Genomic DNA, 26,130 nt, shown 5'->3' on the forward strand with positions numbered 1-26,130 from the left:
AGTAGTGAACTTTGAAAAACTCCAGTAAATTCAGTTTTTGTTGCATGGAAAATCTAAAGACAGCAAAATGTTAGAATTTTAATAGATTTTGTAGTCATATTTTTTCAAAAACTCTACCATCGCTCAAACAGTATTTACAAACAATCGAATGAAAAGTAGGTTTTTCAGACCACTTTTTTGAACTTTTTGCGACCATTTCATTAAAAAAAATTAAAAAAATATTTCTTGGCTTCATGATGTAGACATCAACTTCAGCTTTCATATGCATAAGACAAATATTTTTTTGGACGTGTAATATATGAACTACAGCAGTTTTTCTGAGGCATGTTTTTTTCGGATATTTTTTTTCTTTCATGCTGAATAACAAGACAACTGGAAGCTTTAGCTATATATAATGTTCTAAACATATTTTACTGACATTACAAGGTTTCTATTGATATAAGTTTTATATGAAATTCATAGTAATTCAAACGACTTAGATAGATTTTACTTTTGGAGTGTCAAATTGACACTCTAAGTCCGAAAAGGGTTTTTTTTGTCCAGGCTTCCAGGGTTCGTCCATAAAAAGAGTAAAGATACAATATTTAAGAACTTTTGAATTCATTTAGGGTCCCCGAATTTTTTTTTGTATTTTGACGCTTCTAAAAAAAATTACAAGCCTTGAAACTTGCAATAGTGTCAAAATGGCACTCTAATGCGGATGAGAGTTAATCAATACAAACTTCTCGATATTCTAGCAACCAGGGCATTTTTTTTCTTACTCATACTCTGTACATATGTATAAGTGTGAGCCAAAGGTGAGCCTGTTTTTATGTTATCATTGATTTAGGTATGCATGTTCGAAGCAAGAATATGAACTCCGCTTGAACTACCCATTCCTAATCAAATATACGTTTGAAGCCAAAAAGATGAAAAGAAGGGCATAAACAATTAGAATTTCGAGAACGTGAATCAATTTGTTAAAAGCGTTTAAAGTGTTGAAAATGTCAATGTTGTTCAAAAGATTGTTTCCTCAGAAATTTGCTGTCATTGGTATGATTCATGTCGACCCGCTTCCAGGTAATGCTAAATACTAAAGCCTCCTTAATACCATGAATACAATCAGTCTGCAGTCAGCAGACTTTACTGGAGTTCTAAATGAAGATAAAAATAAGTTTTTTTAGCTGTAGAAGTGGAAAGCTGACGCTTAAAATGAGGTGACAGTTTAACACGTTCGTCGCCACGCTCATTTTGGTAGTTTTACTAGCCGGGCCCAAAGAAATTCTGGGATCGAGAAAGAAAAGAGGGAGAGCTCCCAGATTTGCAACGTGTGGCTAAACTGAGCGGCTAACTTGAGTAAGAGAGCGTCACCCGCTTTTTGATGTGACGGGGCCCCCCAGGAAATACACCCGTCACCCGAATATGGGTGCCATGGCGACGAACGTGTTTAATTGGAAATTATAGTTTAGAGTAGGCTGCGTGGAAGAAAGCTATCTTGAGACCAGGGTGCTTACAGCTAGGGTGTAAGCATTTTGGGGAAAAGTAGGCAAGGGGTACCAAAAGTATCTCAGTGGTAAAGGGTGGAGACGGAGCGCTTTTTGACAGTCAGATGTTCGGCTAACATGCCTACGATTACGATTGCCTGTAACAAGATGGTCGAGTCCGTGTTTTGGTATATTAACACACCCGTAGCTGTACTCGCCCTGCTTGAGACGATACACCCAAGAAAGGTAGATAAAAGGTATAACATTGAACTTAACCTCAATCGAAGGAGCCGTGTAAACGCAGAGTCAAAAATAGTTATGAAATTTCGAACGATATGTATGGCTTAATGCATTGTAAATACTTTGGTAAACATTTTTATAAACTTAAAATAAAAACCACAGAGAACAGACGTACAAGCTCGAACAAAAAATCATCCAAAAAGTGTGTTAAATTTCAAATGCTGACATTCAAAAAATACGTTAGAAATTGACTTGTTGCCTAGTGTGGACTAGGCTTAATAAAAGGTGATAGAGGGAAAAGAATAAACAAAAAATAATTGCGAAGCGAAAAAACGCACTGTTTTACCAGAGGTGAAATGAACGTATTCCTCTATTACCACTACATTTATTCCCCCCACCCTTGGGGGGTAAACAAAAATAGCTGTTTAGAATTGATAGTAACAAATCCGAACTATTTCTTTCTTTCCTTTTTTTGTGTCTCGTCAAGGTCTTACTCACCTTACTTAATTAATCATTGTTGTTTTTCAAATGGAGACTGATCATTTTTTATGATTTTTAAAGACAAAAGAGCCTTATACCACAGACGGTGTTCTTACTGTTAAGTATGTCCATTACATTTGTTTCAAAATTTCCAATGTTTACAGGTACACCGTTGTTCAAAGGCAACTTTGAAACTGTAGTTTCAAAGGCCATCGACGAAGCCAACATATACCTCACAAATGGAGTTGTAAGTAAATACGCACAATCGTTAATAATCAGTTTAAAACCCTGTATGAAACTGATCTAGATTATTTTTTTCACAGGATGGAATAATGATTGAAAATATGCACGATATTCCTTACATTCAAAGTTCTAACATTGGTCCTGAAACGATTGCTTGTATGACGAGGGTCGCAAGTATGGTGAAATTAACTGTCGGTTCTTCGATTCCGTGTGGCGTGCAGGTGAATATTTCCTAAAGTTAAATAATACATTCAGCTTGCTTCTAGCTCTCAATACTGAATATGTTAGATTCTAGCGTGTGGCAATATAGAAGCTTTGGCAGTTGCGAAGGCGTGTAATTTAGACTTTATTCGTGCAGAAGGATTTGTTTTCTCCCATGTTGCTGATGAAGGTTTTACTGATGCATGTGCTGGGAAAATTCTAAGATATCGTAAAAATATTGATGCTTCGAATGTTGCCGTTTTGACGGACATTAAAAAGAAACACAGGTAATGTATTACCGGTCTGTTTAAATTTGTTTAGGTTTTTAAGGATTCGGTATTGTTTTTAATCCTCTATTACAGTTCACATGCAATCACAAAAGATATCTCAATATTGGAAGCTGCGCAAGCCGCGGAATTTTTCCTTTCGGATGGTATAATATTGACAGGAACATCAACAGGCTCTGAAACGAATGTGGATGATATCTTGTGCCTGAAAAATAAAATCGATTCCCCGCTTATCGTAGGATCAGGAGTAACATTAGATAACGTTGAACGATATTGGCACTTGGCGGATGCCGCAATAATTGGATCTTATTTTAAACAGGGGGGTAATTGGAAAAATCAACTAGATGAACAGAAGATAAGTGACCTGATAAGTAAACTTAAATGCTTTCGGAAACAATAAATATCATCTCTAAGCTATGTCACATAAAGATTTATGATTTAATTTTTCAACAATAAATGTCCTTTAGGTTTCAGTTTTTGACTCACAATGTTCCGTTTGTTGTTTAGTTGATTTTCTTTCAGATGATTATAACGCTGAAGAGCAAAATCCATTTCACTTGACATAACAACGATTTTCTGTGCCAAGTTTCTTTGTTGTATCATTCGCTTGGTTTGATTTGCCTAGATATAAGAAAACATACTTAAGAGTTTTTTTTAAACCAGAGCAAAGCGATTGATTGAAGTTTTATTAACACTAAACATACCGACACTTTGTATATACCTATTCATACCGCGAGCGGTCAAATGACGGTTTACACTGTTTTCGCTATAACTTTCTTGTCTCTCAACCGATTTCTTTAAAATTTATAGTTTTGAAAAGCTTATAATGTGACTCAAATATGTTTTTCAGACAGTTTTCAGCTACAATCAATTATTTTAAAGTTATTTTAAGTCCAAGAATTTTTTTATGTAAAAACATGCTTCAGGAAAATTACTATAAATCAATTATTTAGTGCTCGAAAAAAATTTCACTTAGTGCCTGAGAAAGCTGAAGTTAGAGGCTATATGTTGCACATACGGAAATTTTTATAAAAAATTTTTTAAGATCATGCCCACAAAAAATGTAAAAAAGTTGTGTAAAACCCGTACTTTTCAATCAATCAACCGCCAAAGCTGTTCCTGTAACAGTAGAGAAAATTTAAAAAATGAATTGGAAAGGGGACGTAATTTGTCATATTTTGGCATCTTTAGATTTTGAGTAATACGAAATACATAATTTATGACAAATTTTCAAAGGTAGCTGTTTTTCGAACATTTCATGATTTCGGATTTTTGATTCAATTCCTACACCTGAGCTCAGCTTTGCACTGGATTTTGAGTATGTTATCGTAAGGTTTAGGCAAAAAAAATATATGCAAAAGAAAGAAAATTTCATACTGGTTCTAGTGGTGTAACTGCATTTGCGGTGCGATGCTTGACAAAAATATAATAAATATATTTCTGAAAGTAAAACCAGAAAATTTGAGCGAATGCTTGTTTGTTTTTTCGTTTCCTTTCATCCGTCTTCGTGTGCAAAATAGCTTGGAGATATTACCACCCACTGCGCCCGTCTGCCAAGCAAGAATTTGTGCTGACTTCTCAAAATTCAGAAACTACTTCACTGTTTTATTTATCATATTTTAGCTAAGCATCGCACCGCCAATGCAGTTACACCACTAGAACCGGTATGAAATTAGCTTTCTTTTGCATATAGTTTTATTGCCTAAACCTTACGTTAACATACTCAAAATCCAGTGCAAAGCTGAGCTTAGGTGTAGGAATTGTCTCAGAAAATCCAAATTGATAAAAAGTTCGAAAAACAGCTACCTTTGAAAAGTCGTCATAAATTATGTATTTCGTATTTCACGAAATCTAAAGATGCCAAAATATGACAAATTACGTCTACTTTCCAATTCACTTTTTAAATTTTCTCTACTGTTACAGGAACAGCTTTGGCGGTTGATTGATTGAAAAGTACGGGTTTTACACAACTTTTTTACATTTTTTGTGGGCATGATCTTAAAAATTTTTTTATAAAAATTTCCGTATGTGCAACATATAGCCTCTAACTTCAGCTTTCTCAGGCACTAAGTGAAATTTTTTCCGAGCACTAAATAACTGATTTATAGTAATTTTCCTGAAGCATGTTTTTTCATAAAAAAATTCTTGGACTTAAAATAACTTTAAAATAATTGATTGTAGCTGAAAACTGTCTGAAAAACATATTTGAGTCACATTATAAGCTTTTCAAAACTATAAATTTTAAAGAAATCGGTTGAGAGACAAGAAAGTTATAGCGAAAACAGTGTAAACCGTCATTTGACCGCTCGCGGTATGAATAGGTATACCACATGCGTTTTTCGAAAACCACAACACTTAGAAAAAATTTAAAAACGCAAAAATACTTGCATTTTGAAAATAAAAATAGTCCTGTCGTTAAATTGGCGAAAAAAAAAATTATATAAGGCGTAATCATCCTTCAAAGTTTGAAAACCGTCATTTGACCGCCTCCGGTACGTTTAGTGTTAATTCATGGAATTCTATGGCCTGAAAGGTATTGATCTGAATATCAAGTAATGATAAGAATATTTGGATCTCGAATTTTATTATACCCTCTATTCCAATTTTAAAAATCTCCAAAACCATCTTATAAATCTCATTCAGATTACCTACGGTTTCCCGGGGAGAATCCGTCAAAAAATTTTGTACATTTTGTGTAATGCACCACGTGATTAAAGAACGCTAAATAATCTATGACTTATAATATACAGGAGTAGTTATAAAATATAATTGAATTTAGGCTGCAAGGCGTAGAAAAGATACTTACTCCAAGAGGTGTAATCCTTCCATCTGTGTATGAGTAATCCGATAAATCAGTTAGCGGACCACATTTGTTGGGATTCCTAAATCCTGGAGATTTATTCATGAGCCAAGAGCCAGTGGTCAGATTCCGCGAAAAGCCACCGGCTTTATGTAGATATGTTGAGACATATTAATGAAACTCATATCTGAATTAACTGTGAAGCAATTACCTGAGAACCATTTTTGCGGTACAGTGATCCACCTCATATTTTCAATTTAAGGGTTATGCAAATAAAATATACACATCAAACTCATTCGCTCAGCAACGGGTTAAATATAAACCTGTGAAGTCTTCAGTGGATGGAATGGAAAGGCGAAAATGGGTAAAAAGCAAATCTAGGCAAAATGACATCGAATTTTCCATGAACGTGAAGACCTCGAAATTGACTGATAGTGATAATGCATTCTCTCGCGTACACTTTTTACACTACCATGAAATGCTTTTTGTCAGCTTTCTATTGTCCTTATTGGGAAAAGATGATATTCGTAAAAAAATATACAAAACCAATCGCCATAATTTGACAGGGTTGATTTAAGTTTTTGTATAAAATCATTCCGTAAGAAATACATTTTTGCATACGCAAAACTGTTGATATTATAGCATATCCATGATTACGATTCCTGAAAATTAACTATACTTGGCACCCCTGTTTTAGATTTATTTTACCTCTTATACTTATACCGCTAGAAGAGTGTATGCCCATTTAAATTTCTCAGTTTTTGGTAAAATTTTTTTAGTATGCATAATTTCATTGACATTCTGCAAATTGTGATCTTGTCATTATTCGATATTTTCTGAAAATGGTTGCTTAAGGCGCCTACAGTGATAAAAATAATTTTTACCTAATAGTGTCCCAGCATTCCTGTATTTTAATGAACAGAATATGTTAGTACACGTGAATATAGATCAGTATCAAGAAATTTCTCACTGAAACAACATAGCAACGAAAACGTAATCAATAACAATGTCGACCAGGTCCCAATTGACCAAGGATCTCAATGGTAAGAAATTTTTGAGACAATGAAGAGCAAAATAATGCATACAAATATACCAACAAATGAAATGATTCATACTACATAGCTACATACTTATGAAAGACTTGTACCTGGAAAAAAAGGTGTGTTATTTTTACATGTTCAGAGTAAATAATGGTAAATTCTACAGTTTTTCCAATCCACTCGAAATATAATCAAGTCTATAAGTATCAAATTATTTCACATTGAATATGGATTAATTTATGGCAAGTTAATTTTTTTTCAAAAATGTACCGTTACATGTGAAAGTTGAACTATGGTAAAATTCGTTTGAACTTGCCCTGGTGTACCTTAATACATTATTTTTAATATAATAATAAATACAAAAAAACAATGTCTACGTTACGCAAATAAATGTTTTTTCTAATACTTATGGAAAAAAAGTTTTATTATTTATTAAAGAGTTTTTTAAACCCAAAATAGATAAGTTCTAAAAATACGCGAAACAGCGATGAACCAATAGACACATAATACACGAATTACGGATATCTCACCTTAAACCCTTAATGGAATTAAAAATCAGTAATAATTTTATGTTTTTATTCAATTATGAAAGAATTGCTTCCTAATGCAAAACTCAGCAGGTTAATACATTTTTAATGAATCCTAATAATCAAAACAACTTTTTATTGATTACAGAGAGTATCAAATCCGTTCTCGGGCGCCACACAAAAATTCTCGTTAAATACATGGTCAAGCTAGAGACAAGGGGAGATAAGGTCGAAAATCGAGTACTGGTAAGTGATTATGAAAATGATTTATGAAAAAAATTTGCAAGTGAGCATTTATTTGATTTCTAAAAAATTCATTCAAAATATATATAGATATAAGCAGCATATCAAACAAAATTTTTCAGAACTATTCACTATATGAATGGACACCATTTGATAGAAAACTATAAAAAAATTATTGTTAACTATGTAGCGTGAACTTGTCTACTACCGGACACTTAAGGTTTTTTAGCAATAACTTCATAAATATTTTTTTTAATACATATTGTTTACACAACAAATCCTATTTAAATAAAAAAAACTGCTTTTATTAAAAATTCTATTTAAATTAAACAAATCCGATTTAAAAAAAAACATTATTGAATTTTATCCACCCTGGATCCACTATGTGATCTAGTAACCTTGGTTGGAACAAATTTGCAATCCATCTTCTGTCACTTGGAGTTGGAAAATCTCGTGGGGGATCGTGGGGGGTTGATAGGGGAAAACTGCACAAGACGCACCAGCGGGGTAAGATGGGCCATGCCAATCTTTCTCAAAAATTCACTAACCTATGGCTTCTAACGATGTTTTTCTCCATTTTTATTGTAACAAACAAGGTTTTTCATCATCTATTACATAAACAGTTAATTAAAACGAATTTAGTTCTTAGATATAGAAGGATTAATGGAATCAACACAAAACTTGTTATTTTTCATGGGTATGATAATGGCATAATATGGGTATAAAACCTTATATTATGGTTGAAATATTTAAGATCTTCCGAATTGTCGATAATAAAAACAGGTGTTGATGATCAGAGTTATCAAAAGGCAATGACCTGCATCACTTCTCTGTTTATTATTCTTTTTTCTTAATCTTCTCTGTTTTAAGGCAGTGTGCCCAGTTGGACACAACAATGGTAAACCATCCTGCGCAATCTGATGGAACTACAGCTTATCGTTTTTTCACTCGTATGTACTTTCGGGAGACTACAAATATTTTGTTGTATTTTACAAACTTCTCACAAATTTTAACTAAAATCAATCATATCAAAATTGGGGCAGAATACCCACAAGACCATGTGTTTTACGTTCAAATTTTGAATATTGTTAACTTTTGAGAAAATCCGAATATCAAAACAAAATGCCATTCTTTTTATTTGCTGACTTCCAAATTACGATAACAATGCATAATTCTAACAAATTTCGTCCTTGTTCGAGTTAAAAAGGTGCACCAATATTCGACTCGAAAAAGATAACCCCCGCCATGTTTGTCGCGATATCAGTCAAGAAATTAATTCTCAATCCCTACCTGAAGGCGTTTTAACCATAAGGATATAGAAAAGTCGGTATCGATTTTTAAATACGGCTAATGCGCCATGACCTTTGTTTTGAGAAAAACGTATTCCAAGTTTCAGAAAAAAAATCAATTTCCTATTTAGCTGCGTACAGTCATTTTCCTAAATAAGTCGCTAAAATGCCTTCGAATTGATTTAATTTCATCACCCGACCGATCAATACAGCTTTTCCGTACTAATTACTTAAAAAAAATAATGAATATAACTGTGGGCCCTTTTACCACAGACTGGTGCTCTCATTTTGTTCATTCGCCAAATTGGAGCGCCCTTCTGAATTGCAGAATGAATGACTGTTCGCCTTTTGGATCACTCATTAAAGAAGCAATATTCAAGCAAATTTCGGCTTGAAAGCGGGTCCAAATGATCACATTAAAACATTAGCACATTCAACGATCATACTGATTTGTGCATCTCCTCGTCCTGGTAAACAAATTTCAAAAACTGCAATGCCCTTTTTCTATCTCGAAATAACCATTCGCCCTTTTGTTCGCGACAAAATTTTGAGGGGAAATGGGAGAATGAACTATGGGATTACACACTCATAAAAAAAGCTATTCGCCTTATTTAAAAAATTAAATTTAACTTCACTAAAATAAGAAAAATTAAAAGGAGATCACATTTTCGGATGTTAAATAAAGAGTTCAACGCATTTATGTAATTATCTGGATTTGTTTACAGTTGGCGCATTCGCCGTATTCAAAATTTGATACCGAAGTGTATTTTGAAATCAGGGGTGCCAGATGGTTTTTACAAAAATCAGGACACCAAGATGAAAAAAATCAGGATTTTTCAGGACATTACTAAATTGATGAAAATACCATGCCGCTCTGCTTAGATTGCATAACTAAAGGCGAAATACAGGTGCTGAAGTCGCCTTAAATTATGCGACTAATATCGAATAACACTATTAAAATATCATTTAAACCAAGAATTATCAACGTTTAAACTAGTTTAACTATTTTATTAAAGATTTGTTTAATTTTCTCACCATTTAGCAATAAATTTAGTGATAGTTTAGATATTTTTAAAAAATCAGGACAATTCAAGCGTTTTTGAAAAATCAGGACGGCTTCTCAAAAATCAGGACAAATCCTGAAAAATCAGGACACCTTCAAGTTTTTTAACAACACGTGCTATAGTTTCGCATACTGTGATGCAAAAATAGCAATATTTCTATCACATTCGGCTGAAATAAAACAGTGCTGTAAAAAAATACAACGCCCAAAGATCTTGAGAACATTTTTGCATGGTAAAATTTTCAAAATGTCAAAATTATTACCACTTTTTCCAACACCAGTGAACTTGCTCTAAGTGTAGCAATAATAAATGATTTTTCGCCAAAGTATGGTAGGTTTACAAAAAAAAAACGTGATGAACATGTAACTAAACATTTGATGTTCCAATTTAACATTTCGTATAATCATTGTTCTTTTCTCACCACCCTTTCCATATGGTGCGTTCTGTCCACTTGTTTTGGCGTTCTACACCGCGGTTTGTTTTCTGGCTGTTTATTTATTCATTTTTTATTTATTTATTTATTTATTTTTTATTTTTTATTTTTTTTTTTCCTCGGACAGGGAAAGCCCGCTGGAGTTAAGCTTCTCTCAAGCCTCTTCTCCAACAGGCACAAAACCCTGTCAAAACAATTTTAACAATTCGTTTCAATATTATTCCAAAATATGTATGAGCACTCCAGTGAGCGAGATAATGCTCTGTGAAGGAGTGCTTGGCACTTTTCGTTTGCTATTTTATACAATATGATAGGGTATTAACATTTGTAATATAAATTCGTAGATTTTTGTGGGCTGCTGCGGTTGTGCGTGGGTTACTGATGGGGGGTGGCGGGTTGGTTAGACGGTGGTTTGGAGTGGCGTTTGGGCGGCGGAGGGCAAGGTAGAGAGGCGAGAACGAAAAGATGATATTTATAAAGTATAATACAAAAATATAATCAAAATCGTGATTTTATCTATTTTTTTTTATGATAATACGTAAATCTGATTCCTGAATCATTGTTAACTTTTAATTTGGTTCTCAAATGATTGGTATCGCTGTAAATAGCGATTATACTTAACTGGTGCGTCTTGTACAGTTTTCCCCTAATAAAAAATAATCCCAATTTTCAATAAATGGGAACAGATTGGATAAAAGCTTGCATGCAACAAACTTGCATACAAATTTTATTGCTCAAAATTGAAAAAGCGAATTATTTTAGATTGAAAATTTGAAAAATCTCGAAGACAAAAGGTGATACACTCCTTATCTTCTACAGTTTGACTTTCGGTGTTGCAAATATTTGATATTTTGAAGAACTTATCAAGTTTTTCAATAAAATACCTTAAATTTTGTTCCTTCTCCCCTAGGTATTTGCGGGAAAATCGTAATTCGTTTAAATCGACTTAGAATAATTTTCTTTCTTTTCAAAAAAAAAAAAAATCAACGAAATAAGATTTAGATTCAAAGTACACCAGAAACTTGATTCAAAAAGGTTATTTCTATTTACAACTAGTTTATTAAAGGCCTTTTACTTTTACAAAGTTTAAATGTGCCGAGGGTCTTTGTATCACTGTTTAGTAGGGAGGGGGCCGTAATAGTCGCGGCGACTCAACAGTTTAAAAAAATTAAATAAGGGAAAAGGAAGGGGTTTATAGGGTTTATTCTTCGATATAAGTTTTCCATTAGGGTCCGTTGGTGGCCTTCTGTAGCTGTGGTTTCGGAAGCTACGGTTTGGTATCGGTTTCCGATCTTCTGGCCAGCCTTCTTCATGAATGTGTCGAACCCGTTGGATGAGAGGTGGTACTAATAAATAAACAAAACAGACATTCAATGAAGAACACACAAGGGGAAAGTTTATGTGGGTAAGCGGACTAAACGACCAAGTCAGACAGCTTGAAATATTTGTAAATTGGGAACAAATATCCAAAATCTAAGTTTGCCAAAATGTCTCGAATTGGAACACCAGGTAATCTACCTCGGGCCCTAAGGGTATCCAGTAGCCAAGCCCTCGTTTGATCATACCTTTCACAAGTCCATACAACATGATCGATGTCGTGGTAGCCATCCCCACAAACGCAAACATTGGTTGCAGCGAGATTAATACGAAACAAGTGCGTGTCAAGCCGGCAGTGATTTGACATGAGCCGAGAAATCACGCGAATGAAGTCGCGACTCAAGTTAAAATGCTTAAACCATGCCTTTGTCGGAACCTTAGGGATAATCGTATGGAGCCAACGTCCCAGTGTGCCATTATCCCAGCTAGACTGCCAAGCGTTAATCGCTAAAGTGCGAGGTTTTGAAAAGTCTTTATTGTAAGTTATAATCCTCTCAAAGATTTCACCTTGTAACGCGTCCACCTTAGCCAATGAGTCCGCCTTCTCATTGCCTTGTATAAGTCAATAAGACGGGATCCAATCCTATACGAATTTTCGATCAGAGCGCCCAATATCCCTGTAATTTCCAGCAAGAAATGGGAAGAGCGCTTCATCAGTTTCATCGATCGAATCGCCTCAACGGAGCTGTGACTATCCGAATAGATGAAATAGTGGTCTACGGGCAGTGTGCGAATGTGTTCCAAGGTGCAGTAAATAGCGGCTAGCTCAGCAGTGTAAACGGAGCATGGCTCTCGAAGCTTGAACGAAGCTTTAAAGCCCTCATTATACACTGCGAAGCCAGTCGCGTTGTCGATTCTAGAATCATCAGTAAAGAACATTTTTATAGGATGGCACTCTCGCCAGTACTTCGAGACTCATCGTATGTGTCGATTGCATACAACCCATGGCAATCCGCAAACAACGATACTGTATTCGTTCTAGTTTAATCAAGTGGGTTTTCGCGGCGGACTCAAAGCAAAAGCTTCCATATTCTATGACCGACAGTATCGTTGTTTGGTATAACCTGATGAGGTCCTGTGATTCAAAAAGGTGTGTTTCTTTCGTTTTAATGGCACTCGCACTAGTTTTCTCTGCGTTTTAGGTGTAAAAAAATATCAAAGCAGTAAGACGTTCTAAAAGCACCTAAAAGTTAACATTCGTGCCAGTCTATTGAACATAAGGCTGCAGTTTTCAGTTCAAGTTATTTCAAACAAGCAAATCTCGAGTGGTCAATTATCTGACCAGTATAGGTGTTCGGTCCATCATGTGCTTGCAAAATAAAATCAATAAGATAAGTTGTCTTTATCTTTATCTTTATTGGAGGGGAAAAAGTCCATATGAAAAAGATTGAACCCGTCTCATATGCGCGTAAAACCCTCATCTTTTGCATCAACAGATTACAATTTAAATCTAAATGATACATCGAGTACCTAAATTTATCACACAATACAATTAATACAATTTTCTCTTAAAACTATAATTATGAAAGAGCTCTGCGGAATTTACATTTGAGTGTGTTTCGGGAGATATGAAAATCAAATTCTGATGAAACGCGGTTGAACGTTCGGATTGTTCTTATGAGAGGTGCATTTTGACCATAATTAGTAGAAGCATGCGGAACAACTAGGAAAGATTGAGAGCGAAGGTTTCTGGGTTCTGTTAAAATTTACAAGTTCTAAAATTTGGAGACAGTCGATATGACCCAGTATTATGTCAGATATAAAAGATGCATCAGACACAGCTCGACGGGAAGACAGTGTTTGTAGACCAATAAGATTGCATCTGTTTTCGTAAGCAGGAAGATTGACAGGATCGTTCCATGGTAGATTGCGGAGAGCGAAGCGTATGAATTTTCGTTGAATCTTTTCGATACGATCGATTGAGTTGTTATAACGAAGATTCCACACTACCGAGCAGTACTCTAAGTTAGATCGAACTAGTGCACAGAATAGAACTTAAAGGCATTGAATGTCTCTGAAATGCTTGGTTATTCTAAAAAGGAAACCGAGACATCTTGAAGCTTTAGTAACAATGTATGAGATATGGTCTTCGAATGAAAGTTGTGGCTGTGGTACAGATCAACGTTATGCCTCGCCAGTTACCGCACTCTGTAAGGTCTCCTTTCTTTGGGCCTTCACGAGGATACCCAGACCCGAGCATCCAGTCGGCCGGGAATGTTGCAGTATCCCAACTGTCAGCGAAAAGACGGTGCAACATTTGTGCTGACAAGGCAGGGTCGGCTTCGAGCATTTCAGCAGGAATGCAATCGATTCCAGGCGCTTTGTTGGATTTCATGTCCTTGATTGCCGCTTCTATTTCAGCCAGCGATGGCGCTTCCGAGTTGACGCCACTTATGCGACTTACTGTGGGCGCCTCGAGCTGCCGGTTCTGTTGGCCATTGCTATTTGTAACTCGGAAGAGTTGTTCAAAATGCTTAGTCCAACGCTTGAGCTGATCTGTTCGATCGGTCAATAACTGACCTGCTCGGTCTTTCAGCGGCATTCTTGCACCACTGAGGCGGCGAGAAATGTCATAAAGTAATCGGATATCTCCATTGGCGGCGGCTCTTTCTCCCCCTTCGGCTAGGAAGTTTGTCTAGGCTCTCTTGTCTCGTCTACGAGCTTGTCGGCTGCTTTGGCTGAACCGGTACATGCCTGCTCAATTCCGACTTTCGCCTTTCTCCGATCATCGACCATCCTCCAAGTTTCATCCGACATCCATTCACTTCTTCTTCCACAAACTTTACCGAGAGTACAATTGCTCGTCGTGATAAAGGCATTCTTGATTCCACACCACTGTTCTTTGACTGTTCCGTCTGTCGGCAATTCCGAGGCTCGGGATTCTAGCTGTTCAACGTATGCCCTTTTCACCTCTGGATTCTCCAACCGGCGAACGTCATATCGACACCCGACTTTCTCCTCGCGCCGTTGGACACGCGCAACTCTCAGTAGAAGAGCGATCAAGGTCCATATGGTCGGAGCCAGGGCCGTAGGAAGAACCGACTCATGGGGGGGGTTTTGGTGACTAAATTTTTTTCTATGATTTTTTGTCTAACAACACACGAATAAAAAAAAATAAAAACAAATTATGTTTGTAACTATATGATTATTCATTTATAAGTACTCATTGATAGTATTCGTATGAATTGTAACTTAATAGAAGACAAGAATGCCACAAGGATGGTAAAGTGTCATTAATAAAACCTAAAAAAAGTAACTTAAGAAAAGTGGTCCTTAGCCTAAAAGGTGAGCCAAAAATTTTATTTAATGGAACCTCTAGAAACAATATATGAAATTTGCTTTCATCGACGCGATGGTTAAAATTTTTGAATTTGTTTAAAAGTCTGGTAGATCAAAGTTATTTGGATTGAGCATAAAATAAGTTCTTTTTAGGGTAGCCTTCAATTTCTTAAAAAAAAAACTTATTCTATACTCAAATCAAACAAGCCCAATCTTCTAAACTCTTTTGCGAATCCCAAGATTCTATCCTTTGATGAAAATAAATAAAATTTTCCAAAAAAAAAAACAATAAGAGATGAAAACAATGTCGAATCAAATTTGCTTGATTCAAACTTGAACTAAACTTATTATTTTACTTTTAAATTTGGCTTAAAAAAAAGCTGCAATATTAATAATGTTGAGTAATGCACCTAAAAACTAAACAAAAATGTGCAAATTTTTTAGGTGAAGATCAGGTACATGTTTCTTAAACAGGAAATATTTTTCATAAAGAATCAGTTTTATACTAAAAATCTTGTAGATGATTTTTTTTAATTTAATTTGGGATATTTTGCATGAATCAAAACTTAGAAAGTTAACTCAAATTCTACTCTATATTTGTGATTTTCAGCTGAATTTTGTGTACAAACTTATTCTGATTAAAAACTTTGAAATTTGGAAATTGAATTGACAAGCAAATTTTTAAGTTTATGTTCTTTTGAATTTCTCAACAATTTTATGTTGAATGAAAAACTCATTCACAAACTAAAACTTTTTTCTGAATTTCAAATCTGAATTCTAAACCTGAATTCAAAAATTGAACTTTGAATCTGTTTCCGAATTTCTTTACGATTTCCGAAATATACAAAAAATACGATTACGATACGATGGAATCTCAATTCCAGATTTTATTTTCATGAATCATTTATTTAAATTATGTAGTGCTGGTTTAATCTAAATTCATTATTTCAATTATTTATTTTTAATAGGTTTTGTGAATCCGATTTAAATGTGAATTTTGAATGGTGAATCAGAATCTGGTTTTCAATTTTGGATCGTCACTTAGAAGCTTAAAATGTTTAAATTTTGTGTTAGAATAAAGTTTAAGAACTTCGAATTTGAATGTAAAACAAATTTCTTCTTTTGCATATTCCGCAAACTATCATCAAAATATTGAAAATTCTTTGATTTTCGAAAAACATGAAAGCTTATTATGCGACTCACGAAATTTCATGTCTTCGTCCGGACTCCAGAAAATGCTTCAGAAAAGAAATTTGTGTATTGATGAGCTCTGAAGACCAAAAATTTCGAGGCAAGAGAGGCTATTTAAGCCTGCAAAAACATATGAAATTTCGTAAGTCACGTCACTCGAGTCGCAGAATAAGCCCATTGATTCAACAAGGATTTCCAAGCAGCTTTCCATTCCTAATTTCTTATGATTATTCGAACTGAAAATCAAGAATCCTAAACTTCATACAAAATCAGAAATACGAAAATATGTAGAAATATAATTTTCGTTATAGAAATATGGAACCAGAACCTCCAAAATGGGTTTAATTTAAAATAGAATATTCAGACCGAAATTTCTATGATAAGGTTGCCAAATTGCCCAGTTTTAACTGGATTGGCCCGGATGTTCAATTTTAAAATTTGGGAAAAGTCTGGTCCGACCCGTTTGCCCAGATTTCATTGGAAAAGCTCGGATTTTGCCCGGGTTTGTTCTCATTTTTATTCTCAAATGAAATTTGTGTTGTAATTTTTTTTTATGTATGCGTCCAAAATTTTGGCAGCAAGTTTAAAAAAATTATCATAAAAGGTTTTTTAAGTTTTTTTTTCTAGATTTTTGATGAGCAATTCCTAGGTTTTGACCAAAATTGCCCGGTTTTGCCTGGATTTGATCGACAATTTTGAAATACCCGGATTTTGCCAGGTTTTTATATAAAACAGCGCAGATAAGTGCCGAAAAAAAAATCTGACAACCTTACTCTATGAACAAGTGAGAAAATTTTGAAAAACTGTAGCAGAATTTTGAACTTGATATGGGTTTTTGATGTTTTTGTATTAGTTTTTAATTCAGATAGTTACTCTTGAATATCTTTGTCCTATTAGTTATTATAAATTTATTATGAATTTAATATTTTAAGTGTAGAGTAGCGCTTCCTTTTTTGGACCCTCATGGGGGGGGTTTAACCCCCAAAACCCCCCCCGTTCCTACGGCCATGGTCGGAGCCAATATTTGTGTTGAAGTCGCCCAAATGGATTTGAATGTCACAATTCGGAATTTTCTCTGCCACGCTGTTCAGTAGACTGTAAAACTGCTCTCCTGCAAATCGGCAACGTCAGTCGGCGCATAAAACTGCCCAGCCAACATGAAATCGTAAAAGAAATCATCGCCAAAGTCGTATATGGATGCAGTTCTAATCAAAATCGTAAATATGTACACTCAACATTCGACCATGTCGTATATTCATCTTATAAGATGTTAAAACCAAATGAAATATGACTTAGATATGTTGGATAAAGTCGTATTCAGTACGACTGATGTCAAATGAAGTCCCATATCAATCGCATAAGATTTCTTAGGTAGCATTTAATCCATACATAAAGATTCGTATTATTCGTATTCTAGAGATTAACAAATCGAGGAATGGAAGTTTTCCATCTATTTCTTTCTCCACGGTAAATTTTATCGAACTGTGTTGACAGTTCAACAGCTCCAGGGTTTGTGAGAGATATCGTTCTTTGACCGTGGCGAAGATGTCATCTACATATCGCCACCAAACTCGGGGGAAAAGTTTTTCGCTTTTTTCGAGGTCGTGTTCAAAATCGCTCAAAATTTAAAACGCGAATAAAAGATCATAAAAACGCTGTGGACAACAACAAAACCAACGAATCCAGCGTAGCCGCCCACGCATCGGAATCTAACCACTCTATAGTTTGGGAAAAGGTTAGATTCAAAAAATGTATACGCAAAGCGTCACATTTAAATGCCTGGGAATCCATGTTTATAACAACTTCTGAGAGGCCTTTAATGAACGAGGACGACCCGCCAATCATATCGCCTCTTTTCAACTTGGCCAACCAAAAATGATATGACCATCCTTCGACGAATACTATGCAGTAGTATGAAGCTGTGTTAGTGTTTTTCTTTTGAGTAACCAGTCGGACATCGTCCTGTAGATGGGCAACATCGAGCCCGAAACCGGTCGACAGAAAGGTAATTTTAAATCCTTTTATGTTAGTAAGAACGTCAAGTGTTGTGTCCTGTAATACTTACTTACTTACTTAATGATCCCGCGCCGATCCTCCGGTGCATAGGGCCATGGTAAAAGACCTCCACTGTTGACGATCCGGAGCCAGCGTCTTCACCTGGTCCCAGTCAAGATTCTCGTCGTCAGTTCGGATTTCAGCGGCTAGGCTTCGCCGCCACTAGTTTCTGGGCCTGCCTCTTCTTCGATGACCTTCTGGATTCCAATCTAGCGCCTCTCTGCAAATCTCGTTTTCATCTTTTCGCAGCGTGTGCCCAATCCATCTCCACTTACGTTCCCGAATCTCAATTTCTAGCGCCCTTTGATGACACCGGCGATGTAGTTCCTCATTCGAGATCCAGTTGCCAGGCCACCAAGCGCGGATGATGTTCCGCAGGCAGCAGTTTACAAATACTTGCAGTTTTCGCGTCGTCACCGCATATGTGCACCAAGTTTCGCACCCGTACAGCAATACGGATTTGACGTTTGAGTTGAAGATTCGGATTTTTGTTCGTAGAGAGTTCGTCCTGTAATACGCCGTATATTATATGTGTAGTATAAGTTCTTACGTTGGCACAAAACCACTAAAATGAGTTATATTTGAATAGACGACTCTCTTTTTTCATAAATTGATTCACGTTTAGATCTTGTTGCGCTAAGAATAAACCGATTTTTTTTTCGAAATATACACCCGTATCACCATTATCTTAATTTTTTTTTAATTCCAGATCTTCACACCGGTGCGCATTTATCTGTTGACGGCCAAAGTACCATCACGAGTAAGTCAAAATATTTATAGAATGATTTTTTTCAAACCTTTTATTACAAATTATTTAACTAAGTTTTTTTCACAATTTTTTAATTTGAAACGGCTTATACATTCAAGGAATCAAACTCGTTTTTCTTTGCTATCTACCTACAATTGATAACTTAAGTCAATCACTGGTTTTTTAATTAAAAAAGAAAGGCAGGGAAATATGCAAAATAAAAATAATTATGAGTTTTTTTATATTAAACATAGTTTTTTGTTCTTGGAGAATTCTTAACAACAAAAAAACACTTCAGGCCTTAATTAAAGTCAACAATTAGTAGTCATACTCAACTTCTTTTTCTTAAATCATTTCAGATTGATTGTCACTTTCATTACCTTGACATACAACAAATTGAAAGTAAAAAGCCAACATCGTTTTCAATATCAACGAATGACAAAACTTATTCATTTTCGACGATAGGTGATGGTGGAAATTTCAGTTCGGTTAGTATTGAAATACCTGTAGCCACTATAGCGTTCATAATTGTTCAGAATTTAATTAGTGTTATATCTTTAGAATGCCGATGTCATTCTTAGTGATCTATCGTCAGCAGTTAAACAAATTTTCCCAACTGTCCCTCTTCGATACATTATAAGGAAGGTAGGTGTCTAAATGAAAATCAAATATGTTTGGCGCTCAAAATAGAAAAGTAACGAAGTAGCTAATTCAAGTTAATTTTTTAGATCGAAGTTAATCCTATTGAACGAGCGACGGTATTTTCGGATGAACTACGCCCATCGGATCCACGGAATGTGGGTCCATGTGGCGGGTTCAGCATGCAGTATGCATGCATGTGTGATTTCCATTCTGTTCAATATCGCGAAGAAGTGGCTTGGGATATTGATACCATTTATCTATCGCATGATAATAGAGTTCTCAACCTACGCGATTTCGATCATTTGGAGCAGAAAGATTTACTGGCGATTGTGTCAGCTCTAGAATACAATACATTCTTCCGAGGCCTAAAAATTACTAACACTCGATTATCTACGGAAACAATCGAAAGAATCCTTCACATACTAAAACGGTCAATGTGGCTTGAGGAGTTGCATTTGGAGTCGTTAGGCTTAAGGTAAGTTTTTGAAACACAAAATTATTTAAGCATTTCGATTCTCCTCATATTTTCCGAATGCATTTTATTTCAGGCCTGATTTTATTCATAAACTTGCTATATCTGTGATATCAAACTCTAATCCGGCACTCCGATCTATCGATCTTAGTCACAATCTGCTTGAAGATAAAGGTATGTAAAACTGCGTAGCACAGAAAGAGAGAATATACACATAGTAAAGATTCGTTAAAAGAAGAGAAATTTCAAAACCTTGGGATCTTTTGAAAATATGCCTACATTACTGAAACTCATGTTCTAGTAAAATATAGTAGAATCATTACATTGCCTCGTAGTGATTAATAAATGCCCAGGTTCTCAGCATGAGTGATTTTTGTTCGTTTTAATTTTTTGTTGGCTGCTAAGGGTTGTAAACTATTACAATGGGACTCGCATAAACTTCTATGCGGGACTTGACTCTTAACACATTAAGGAGGACCGCGAAGAAACCTAAGACGAGAAATACAGAAATTCGACATTTGCGAAACTCGCTGGACCAAATTTTACAAATTAGAAATTTTTGAGTTACCGAAAGTGTTGTGTTCAATTTTGTACAATAAAGTTTCATTTTAAAATTTATAACATTTGAGTAAGACTTTTAAAAGTTGCACACGCGCGCAAGCGAAAAACCCGAGATTTCTCGTTTTTGATCCGCAATGTGTTAAGAAATAAATATGTCTGAACTTTTAGCCGACAAACTTAAAATAAATGTGAGAAAAACTCTGGAAAATAACTAAGCGTAAAATAGTGTTTTTGGAGAGCTTGTACGAAATTTCTTGTACTATAAAAATTACGGTTATCCTCACAATTTCGTATAATAAAACAAAAACTTCAATCCTATATGCAAATTTTCGTCGTTAAGATTGAGTTTTATATATTATATTTTACTTTCATAATACTTCTATGCTAACATGATTAAAAAAACAACATTTGAAACCTTCACAAATGACGTTACTTCATATTTCAAACAATTCCAACTGTTCATTTACATCATCAACCTTATATGTGATATTTTTTTCCTGGAGGTGAATAACGCAAGGGCGTTAAAATCCCTAACCAAATAGAAATAGAAAAAAATGTTGTTTGAAATTTCTCAGGGAAGTGAAATAAGTCTTTGTAATGATGGGGTTAACTCAAAGCTAAAATTAAATTACAATCAGGCTCAAAACAAAACAAAACAAGACTGCTTACATTTAAAATTTAATCCTGCGCACAAGATTACTTCTTTTTGATGGCTAACAACTTATTCCTATCAGGTTGTAGTAAATTTATTTTGTTATTAAAATTAACATTGAAACAATATCTAAAGCAACTTACGGCACGTAATACTAGGCTGAACAATTTCCGCTCATAAATAATTGATGAACTTCAGGATTCTAAACTCATATAGATAAACATTCAATATTTTGCTTTGCTACCGACATTCGATCACTTACGGTTAGGCGATTCAATTCTGCGAATTCCTCGCGATTCAACGACACTTATAATCAACCTGAAGACAAGTGAAAGCACCAATGGCCGCGCACTTTCAACTTTAATCATTATTTTCTCCGAAATCTAACAACGAAAATTTCTATGTTTCGCATTTTCTGATACCTACACACAAAAAAAATCTGAGTTTTACAGTTGATGTAAAATTTGATTTCATGTAAAATTCGATCAGATGTGTTGTATATTATTAATAAATCCAGGGTTTCTCTCGCTGAAGGAAAAAGCGTGTTGTTCGGTTGCTGGTCCACAGGAAAAGAGGACGATCGTTTTTTATTATTTTCTTCATCAACTCTTGCAACTTGTTTTCATTTTATAATATTGGTATCTATGTCACTTGCCCAAACACTCGATCAACGAGGGGTTTTATAAATTTGCATTTTAATTTAAAAATTCACTACAATACCTTTCCGTTCAAATTAATAATTACAATAATTCAATAATAATAGATTTTTTATAAAATTCACTGTTTTTAAATTTCTTCAATTGGAATTCATTTGTGGTATACAAAACTGTTATCAATTTTCTTTTTCTTCACTCTTTGCGATCTTCGAAGTTGTAATGTTGCGGTGACCGTTTGATTTGACGTTCCAGGTCCGGTGGAATCCTTATTTTGTATGCCAGAATTGTGTTTTTCTTCGAACCCATAGAATGGCTCGTCTTCAGATTCCACTCGTACTCGTTTTGTTCCTCGGGGATGGTCCATCTCGTCAATTTGTCCTTCTTGGTTTTCATCATGCATTCGAAACGCAACATTTCGTCCAGTTCCAGATTTCGGTATCAACTTAATCTGCCCCCTGTGGGCCGAGATTGGTTGAGCTGCTAGCGCAATCTGAATCATCGCTGTCGTTATCGTAAACCATCTTCAGCCTTTTAAAGTAATCATGAACTTCCTCCGGTTGCTCAACTTCCTCGACAAACTTTACCGAACTTTTTTGAGAATTTTTGTACTTATAGCAATTTTTCTTAATGTGACCCATCACACCACAAAAGCTACATTCGTAATTAGAGTATCTTCCACCAGAAGAAGACCTCTGACCATATCTTTGTCCAGATGTCGATCGATTTTGAACCGGATAACTTTCACGTCGAAAAGAATTTCTGTCGTACCTCATTGTTCTGTTCTTATACCGCTCTGTTCCCTTCCAATCTCTCTGGCCCAATCGGTGCCTAACTGAATTCACGTGCATATTCGAATTAAGTGCTCTAATTTGCCTTGCTGCCGACTCACGATTCTTAATTATTTTTTCCGCTTTTTCCAGTGTAAGATCTTCTTCGTTGAATAATATCTGCTGTATATCCTCTCTAACACCATGAACCAATTGTTCCAAAATGGATTCATCCCTTTTATCAAAATTGCATTTTTCTGCCATATGTTTGAGCGCTAAAACGTAATCTTCCCCAGATTCAGAAATTTCTTGCCTTCTACTCCTGAAATTATTACGAATCACCACCAAAGTGTCCGTGTTATCGTATCGCAATTTTAGTTTGTCTGTTATCTGCTTATAGGTTAAAGTTCTCAAATCCACAGAGGGAAATAATAGTTTAACATCATTAAAGACCGCCATGCCGCAAAAAGTTAAAAATAAATCTCTTTTCTTATCGTCCGCAATATTATTGCAAGAAAAGAAAAATTCTAAACGTTCGGCATAATTAGTAAACGACGTGCCTAAAATGTAAGGATCGATCGTGCCAATAAGCGCCATTTTGGCTGCACCGGATCGAAGATTCGTTAAAACACAAAATTCAACTGACGCAGAATTGGTGCACTTACCTTACGATGACAACCTTTGTATTTTTTTTGATGATTATGCTTCGCTTCGGATGTCCTCGAACCCTTCACCTATTTCGCAACAGACCACGAAAAATGATTCCCAGATGGCCAATGGAATTTACGATTCCCGAAAAAAAATCACGCGGCTTTATAACTCGTCAAATACACTTGAAGAATTTTTTTTTTTAACGACTTATTCTTTTTAATTTCTTTTATAAGAGTGTCGCAAACCACGCGCTGCCACTCGCCACAAAATGGCCAAATGAAATTTTACTAGGTATTACGATACTGCACCACAGATTAAAAATGTTCAGCTTTTTGTTACTATCTGGCTCAAGCGTAACCAGTTTTACCACGCGCACTATAAAACGAAACTTTTATCCACCGTCGCCACTAATAAATCCAGGGTTTCTCTCGCTGAAGGAAAAAGCGTGTTGTTCGGTTGCTGGTCCACAGGAAAAGAGGACGATCGTTTTTTATTATTTTCTTCATCAACTCTTGCAACTTGTTTTCATTTTATAATATTGGTATCTATGTCACTTGCCCAAACACTCGATCAACGAGGGGTTTTATAAATTTGCATTTTAATTTAAAAATTCACTACAATTATAACGCAGCCCTGAAAAAAACATGCGTTTCCTCATTCGGGTCATTTTGTTGTAATTTTACATGACTTTTGCTTGAAACGATGTTGGGAATCAGACACGTTGCTATCGCGCACAGTGTGTGTCTTATTGTTTACCAATTTCAATAAATATAAAAAAGTGGAATCCTTTTAACAATTTTCACCAAAAACAAATTATGTTTTATTGCTTATTGTAAAAAACACACACTTTAAAAATAGTATATTACTCGATAGAATTTTGTAGACTTTATTGGAGAAGTGATATTTTGTTCTAAGCAACAGTTCACCTCTTGTCTTTGATTCTTAATATTTAAAAAAAAGAAGAGATAGCTCTAACCGATAACATTGATACGAAATCTAACAATTTAAAATGAATAGCAAAAAAATAGTCAGAATTTTGGTTCAAATAAATATTGCACAAAAAGGTCAAAAATATTCTCAATTTGTTGTTACAAAAGATTCAGCACAATAAAGCATTTTTTCTCTCTATTCTTATTATTTAATTTTATTATTTATTTATTTATTCTCTATTATTTAAGTATAAACTTGTGAATTCAAAAAAATCAAGCTCTTGGATTTATATACCTACAAGTGAATCGTTTTGAATTGTTTAATATTTATACAAACAAATTACAAGCTTCATTACCCCATCCTCTCATTCCATCATTTCGCAAAGAACATTTCAAAATACAACGAACAAATAACAAGTATTATTAATCAAAAAACATTTTAGATTAACTTAGTGCTTATTTCGAAAAGTAATGAAAACTTTTTTGTAGAGAAATGAATCCAACTTAGATCAAATTTCAGGGACTAGATAAGAGAAAATCGATGTAGACCAAGAAAAATGATTATGATCACATGGGAGAACTATTCCCTTCATTCCGATAGACATCGACCAGTATAATATTCATACGCCAGGTTGGTCTCCTGTAGTAGAATGTTAATACATGGGCCCCGGAGAGGCGCAAGATGTGGGTTCAAGTCTCACCGGGAGACAAGGCGAATTTTTTTCGCATGTTTTTCAACATCGATTTTCTCTTATCTAGTCCCTGAAATTTCATCTAAGTTGGATTCATTTCTCTACAAAAAAGTTTCGCTGACTGAATGTTTGAGTCAAGACCCATCTCTGGGTCGCAATTTAAAAATAGTAATGAAAACTTTTTTCAAAATCATCCATCCAAAAAGTATTAACGAAACTAAAAGAAATTTCAGATACACCCTGTAGCAGAATTGTTTCACAAACAAACACCGAATGGCCGAGCGGTAAGCAGCCAGTTCGATTTGATGAACCAAAAAAAAAAATCTGTTCCAACTGTGGAGCTTGTGGATTTCGAGTAAACATGAACATTATAATTATCTTTTTAAACCTTGTCATGTCTTGTTATAAGGCTAATGGCTGAAAGTTGATAAAGTAATGAATCAAAAATTAAATAGGAATAATGAGCCGGAACGGTTTCATTGTTATGGTCATGTAAATTCACAATGTCATTTTTTTTTTTTCGTTTCGGGAATTTACATTACGTCATAAGTCATGTAAATTTAGTAGAAATAACTTGTTCCATTTATTTGCAGGTTATAACTTGTAATTATTTAATACTGTGTACGCTAAGTATCTTTCACTTGCCATTGCCATACTAGAAATAAATTTATTCTGCTTTTTGAGGTCAGGAAAAAACAAAAACAAACATCGTTTTTGCCGGATGCCATTTTGTCCGTTGTCCTTAGAATGTGAGCTAAGTGGGTCCCTTTTTGTAATTCAGTTTTTTGTGTGAATAAGAGCACCTTGGCAATAATTTTCGAACGTAAGTTATTTTTGGCTGTATAATGAATCAATTGTGAAAATAAGTGAATAGTTTGAAGGTTCTGTTGCGGAAAAAATGATAATTTTGTTGTGCACGGCCATTGGTACACTTGATTTTTGAATGTTTCTATCGCCGCGCACGGAAAGTCTTCTAGTATTTATCAGCAGTTAAACGTAGAAAATGGGAGACGCTGAGACCGTCTCGAGACGAACCGTCTCCGGCTTAAGATTCACAGGCAAGCTTTCCAATCAGTGTTCTGAATATCACTCATTTTCAATGAATGTTTCTGATTGCACTTCGCACCTGAACGTACAGCGGTCGGGTT

The 26,130-nt window shown here is 35.0% G+C and overlaps 3 protein-coding genes across 5 annotated transcripts in view; 2 read left to right on the top strand and 1 right to left on the bottom strand.

Moving 5' to 3' along the window:
* The first annotated feature begins 914 nt into the window (after window positions 1-914).
* LOC129755633 (uncharacterized protein F13E9.13, mitochondrial) lies at window positions 915-3,545 on the top strand. Its single transcript, XM_055752220.1, has 5 exons — window positions 915-1,059; window positions 2,348-2,430; window positions 2,507-2,647; window positions 2,715-2,914; window positions 2,990-3,545. The coding sequence occupies exons 1-5, from the start codon at window positions 984-986 to the stop codon at window positions 3,312-3,314; spliced, it is 825 nt and encodes a 274-aa protein (XP_055608195.1). The 5' UTR covers window positions 915-983; the 3' UTR covers window positions 3,315-3,545.
* Window positions 3,325-6,060, bottom strand: LOC129755634 (39S ribosomal protein L52, mitochondrial). Its single transcript, XM_055752221.1, has 3 exons — window positions 5,926-6,060; window positions 5,721-5,860; window positions 3,325-3,535 (listed from the first exon to the last, which is right to left on the bottom strand). Exons 1-3 carry the CDS (start codon window positions 5,960-5,962, stop codon window positions 3,353-3,355), a joined length of 360 nt encoding a protein of 119 aa, XP_055608196.1. The 5' UTR covers window positions 5,963-6,060; the 3' UTR covers window positions 3,325-3,352.
* A 447-nt stretch (window positions 6,061-6,507) lies between these two features.
* LOC129751211 (F-actin-uncapping protein LRRC16A) overlaps window positions 6,508-26,130 on the top strand; it is a 42,055-nt gene continuing 22,432 nt past the window's right edge. For all 3 annotated transcript variants that reach the window (XM_055746583.1, XM_055746585.1, XM_055746584.1), the window contains exons 1-7: window positions 6,508-6,757; window positions 7,430-7,527; window positions 18,922-18,972; window positions 19,320-19,448; window positions 19,522-19,605; window positions 19,689-20,077; window positions 20,151-20,248. In XM_055746583.1, the coding sequence (XP_055602558.1) occupies window positions 6,721-6,757; window positions 7,430-7,527; window positions 18,922-18,972; window positions 19,320-19,448; window positions 19,522-19,605; window positions 19,689-20,077; window positions 20,151-20,248 (886 nt within the window). In that variant the 5' untranslated portion in view covers window positions 6,508-6,720. The remainder of the gene's footprint in view (window positions 6,758-7,429; window positions 7,528-18,921; window positions 18,973-19,319; window positions 19,449-19,521; window positions 19,606-19,688; window positions 20,078-20,150; window positions 20,249-26,130) is intronic.

Source organism: Uranotaenia lowii, chromosome 3 (assembly GCF_029784155.1).
Source record: "Uranotaenia lowii strain MFRU-FL chromosome 3, ASM2978415v1, whole genome shotgun sequence".
NCBI lineage: Eukaryota > Metazoa > Arthropoda > Insecta > Diptera > Culicidae > Uranotaenia > Uranotaenia lowii.

Bases quoted from the DNA above. Each gene is read 5' to 3' on its own strand.
- LOC129755634 (XM_055752221.1), bottom strand. From the start codon at position 5,962: ATGAGGTGGATCACTGTACCGCAAAAATGGTTCTCAG. The intron at 5,861-5,925 runs GTAATTGCTTCA...ATCTACATAAAG, and splicing joins ACCGCAAAAATGGTTCTCAG to CCGGTGGCTTTTCGCGGAAT. The intron at 3,536-5,720 runs GTAAGTATCTTT...TCTTATATCTAG, and splicing joins GAAGGATTACACCTCTTGGA to GCAAATCAAACCAAGCGAAT.
- LOC129755633 (XM_055752220.1), top strand. From the start codon at position 984: ATGTCAATGTTGTTCAAAAGATTGTTTCCTCAGAAATTTGCTGTCATT. The intron at 1,060-2,347 runs GTAATGCTAAAT...CAATGTTTACAG, and splicing joins TCATGTCGACCCGCTTCCAG to GTACACCGTTGTTCAAAGGC. The intron at 2,648-2,714 runs GTGAATATTTCC...TGAATATGTTAG, and splicing joins CGATTCCGTGTGGCGTGCAG to ATTCTAGCGTGTGGCAATAT.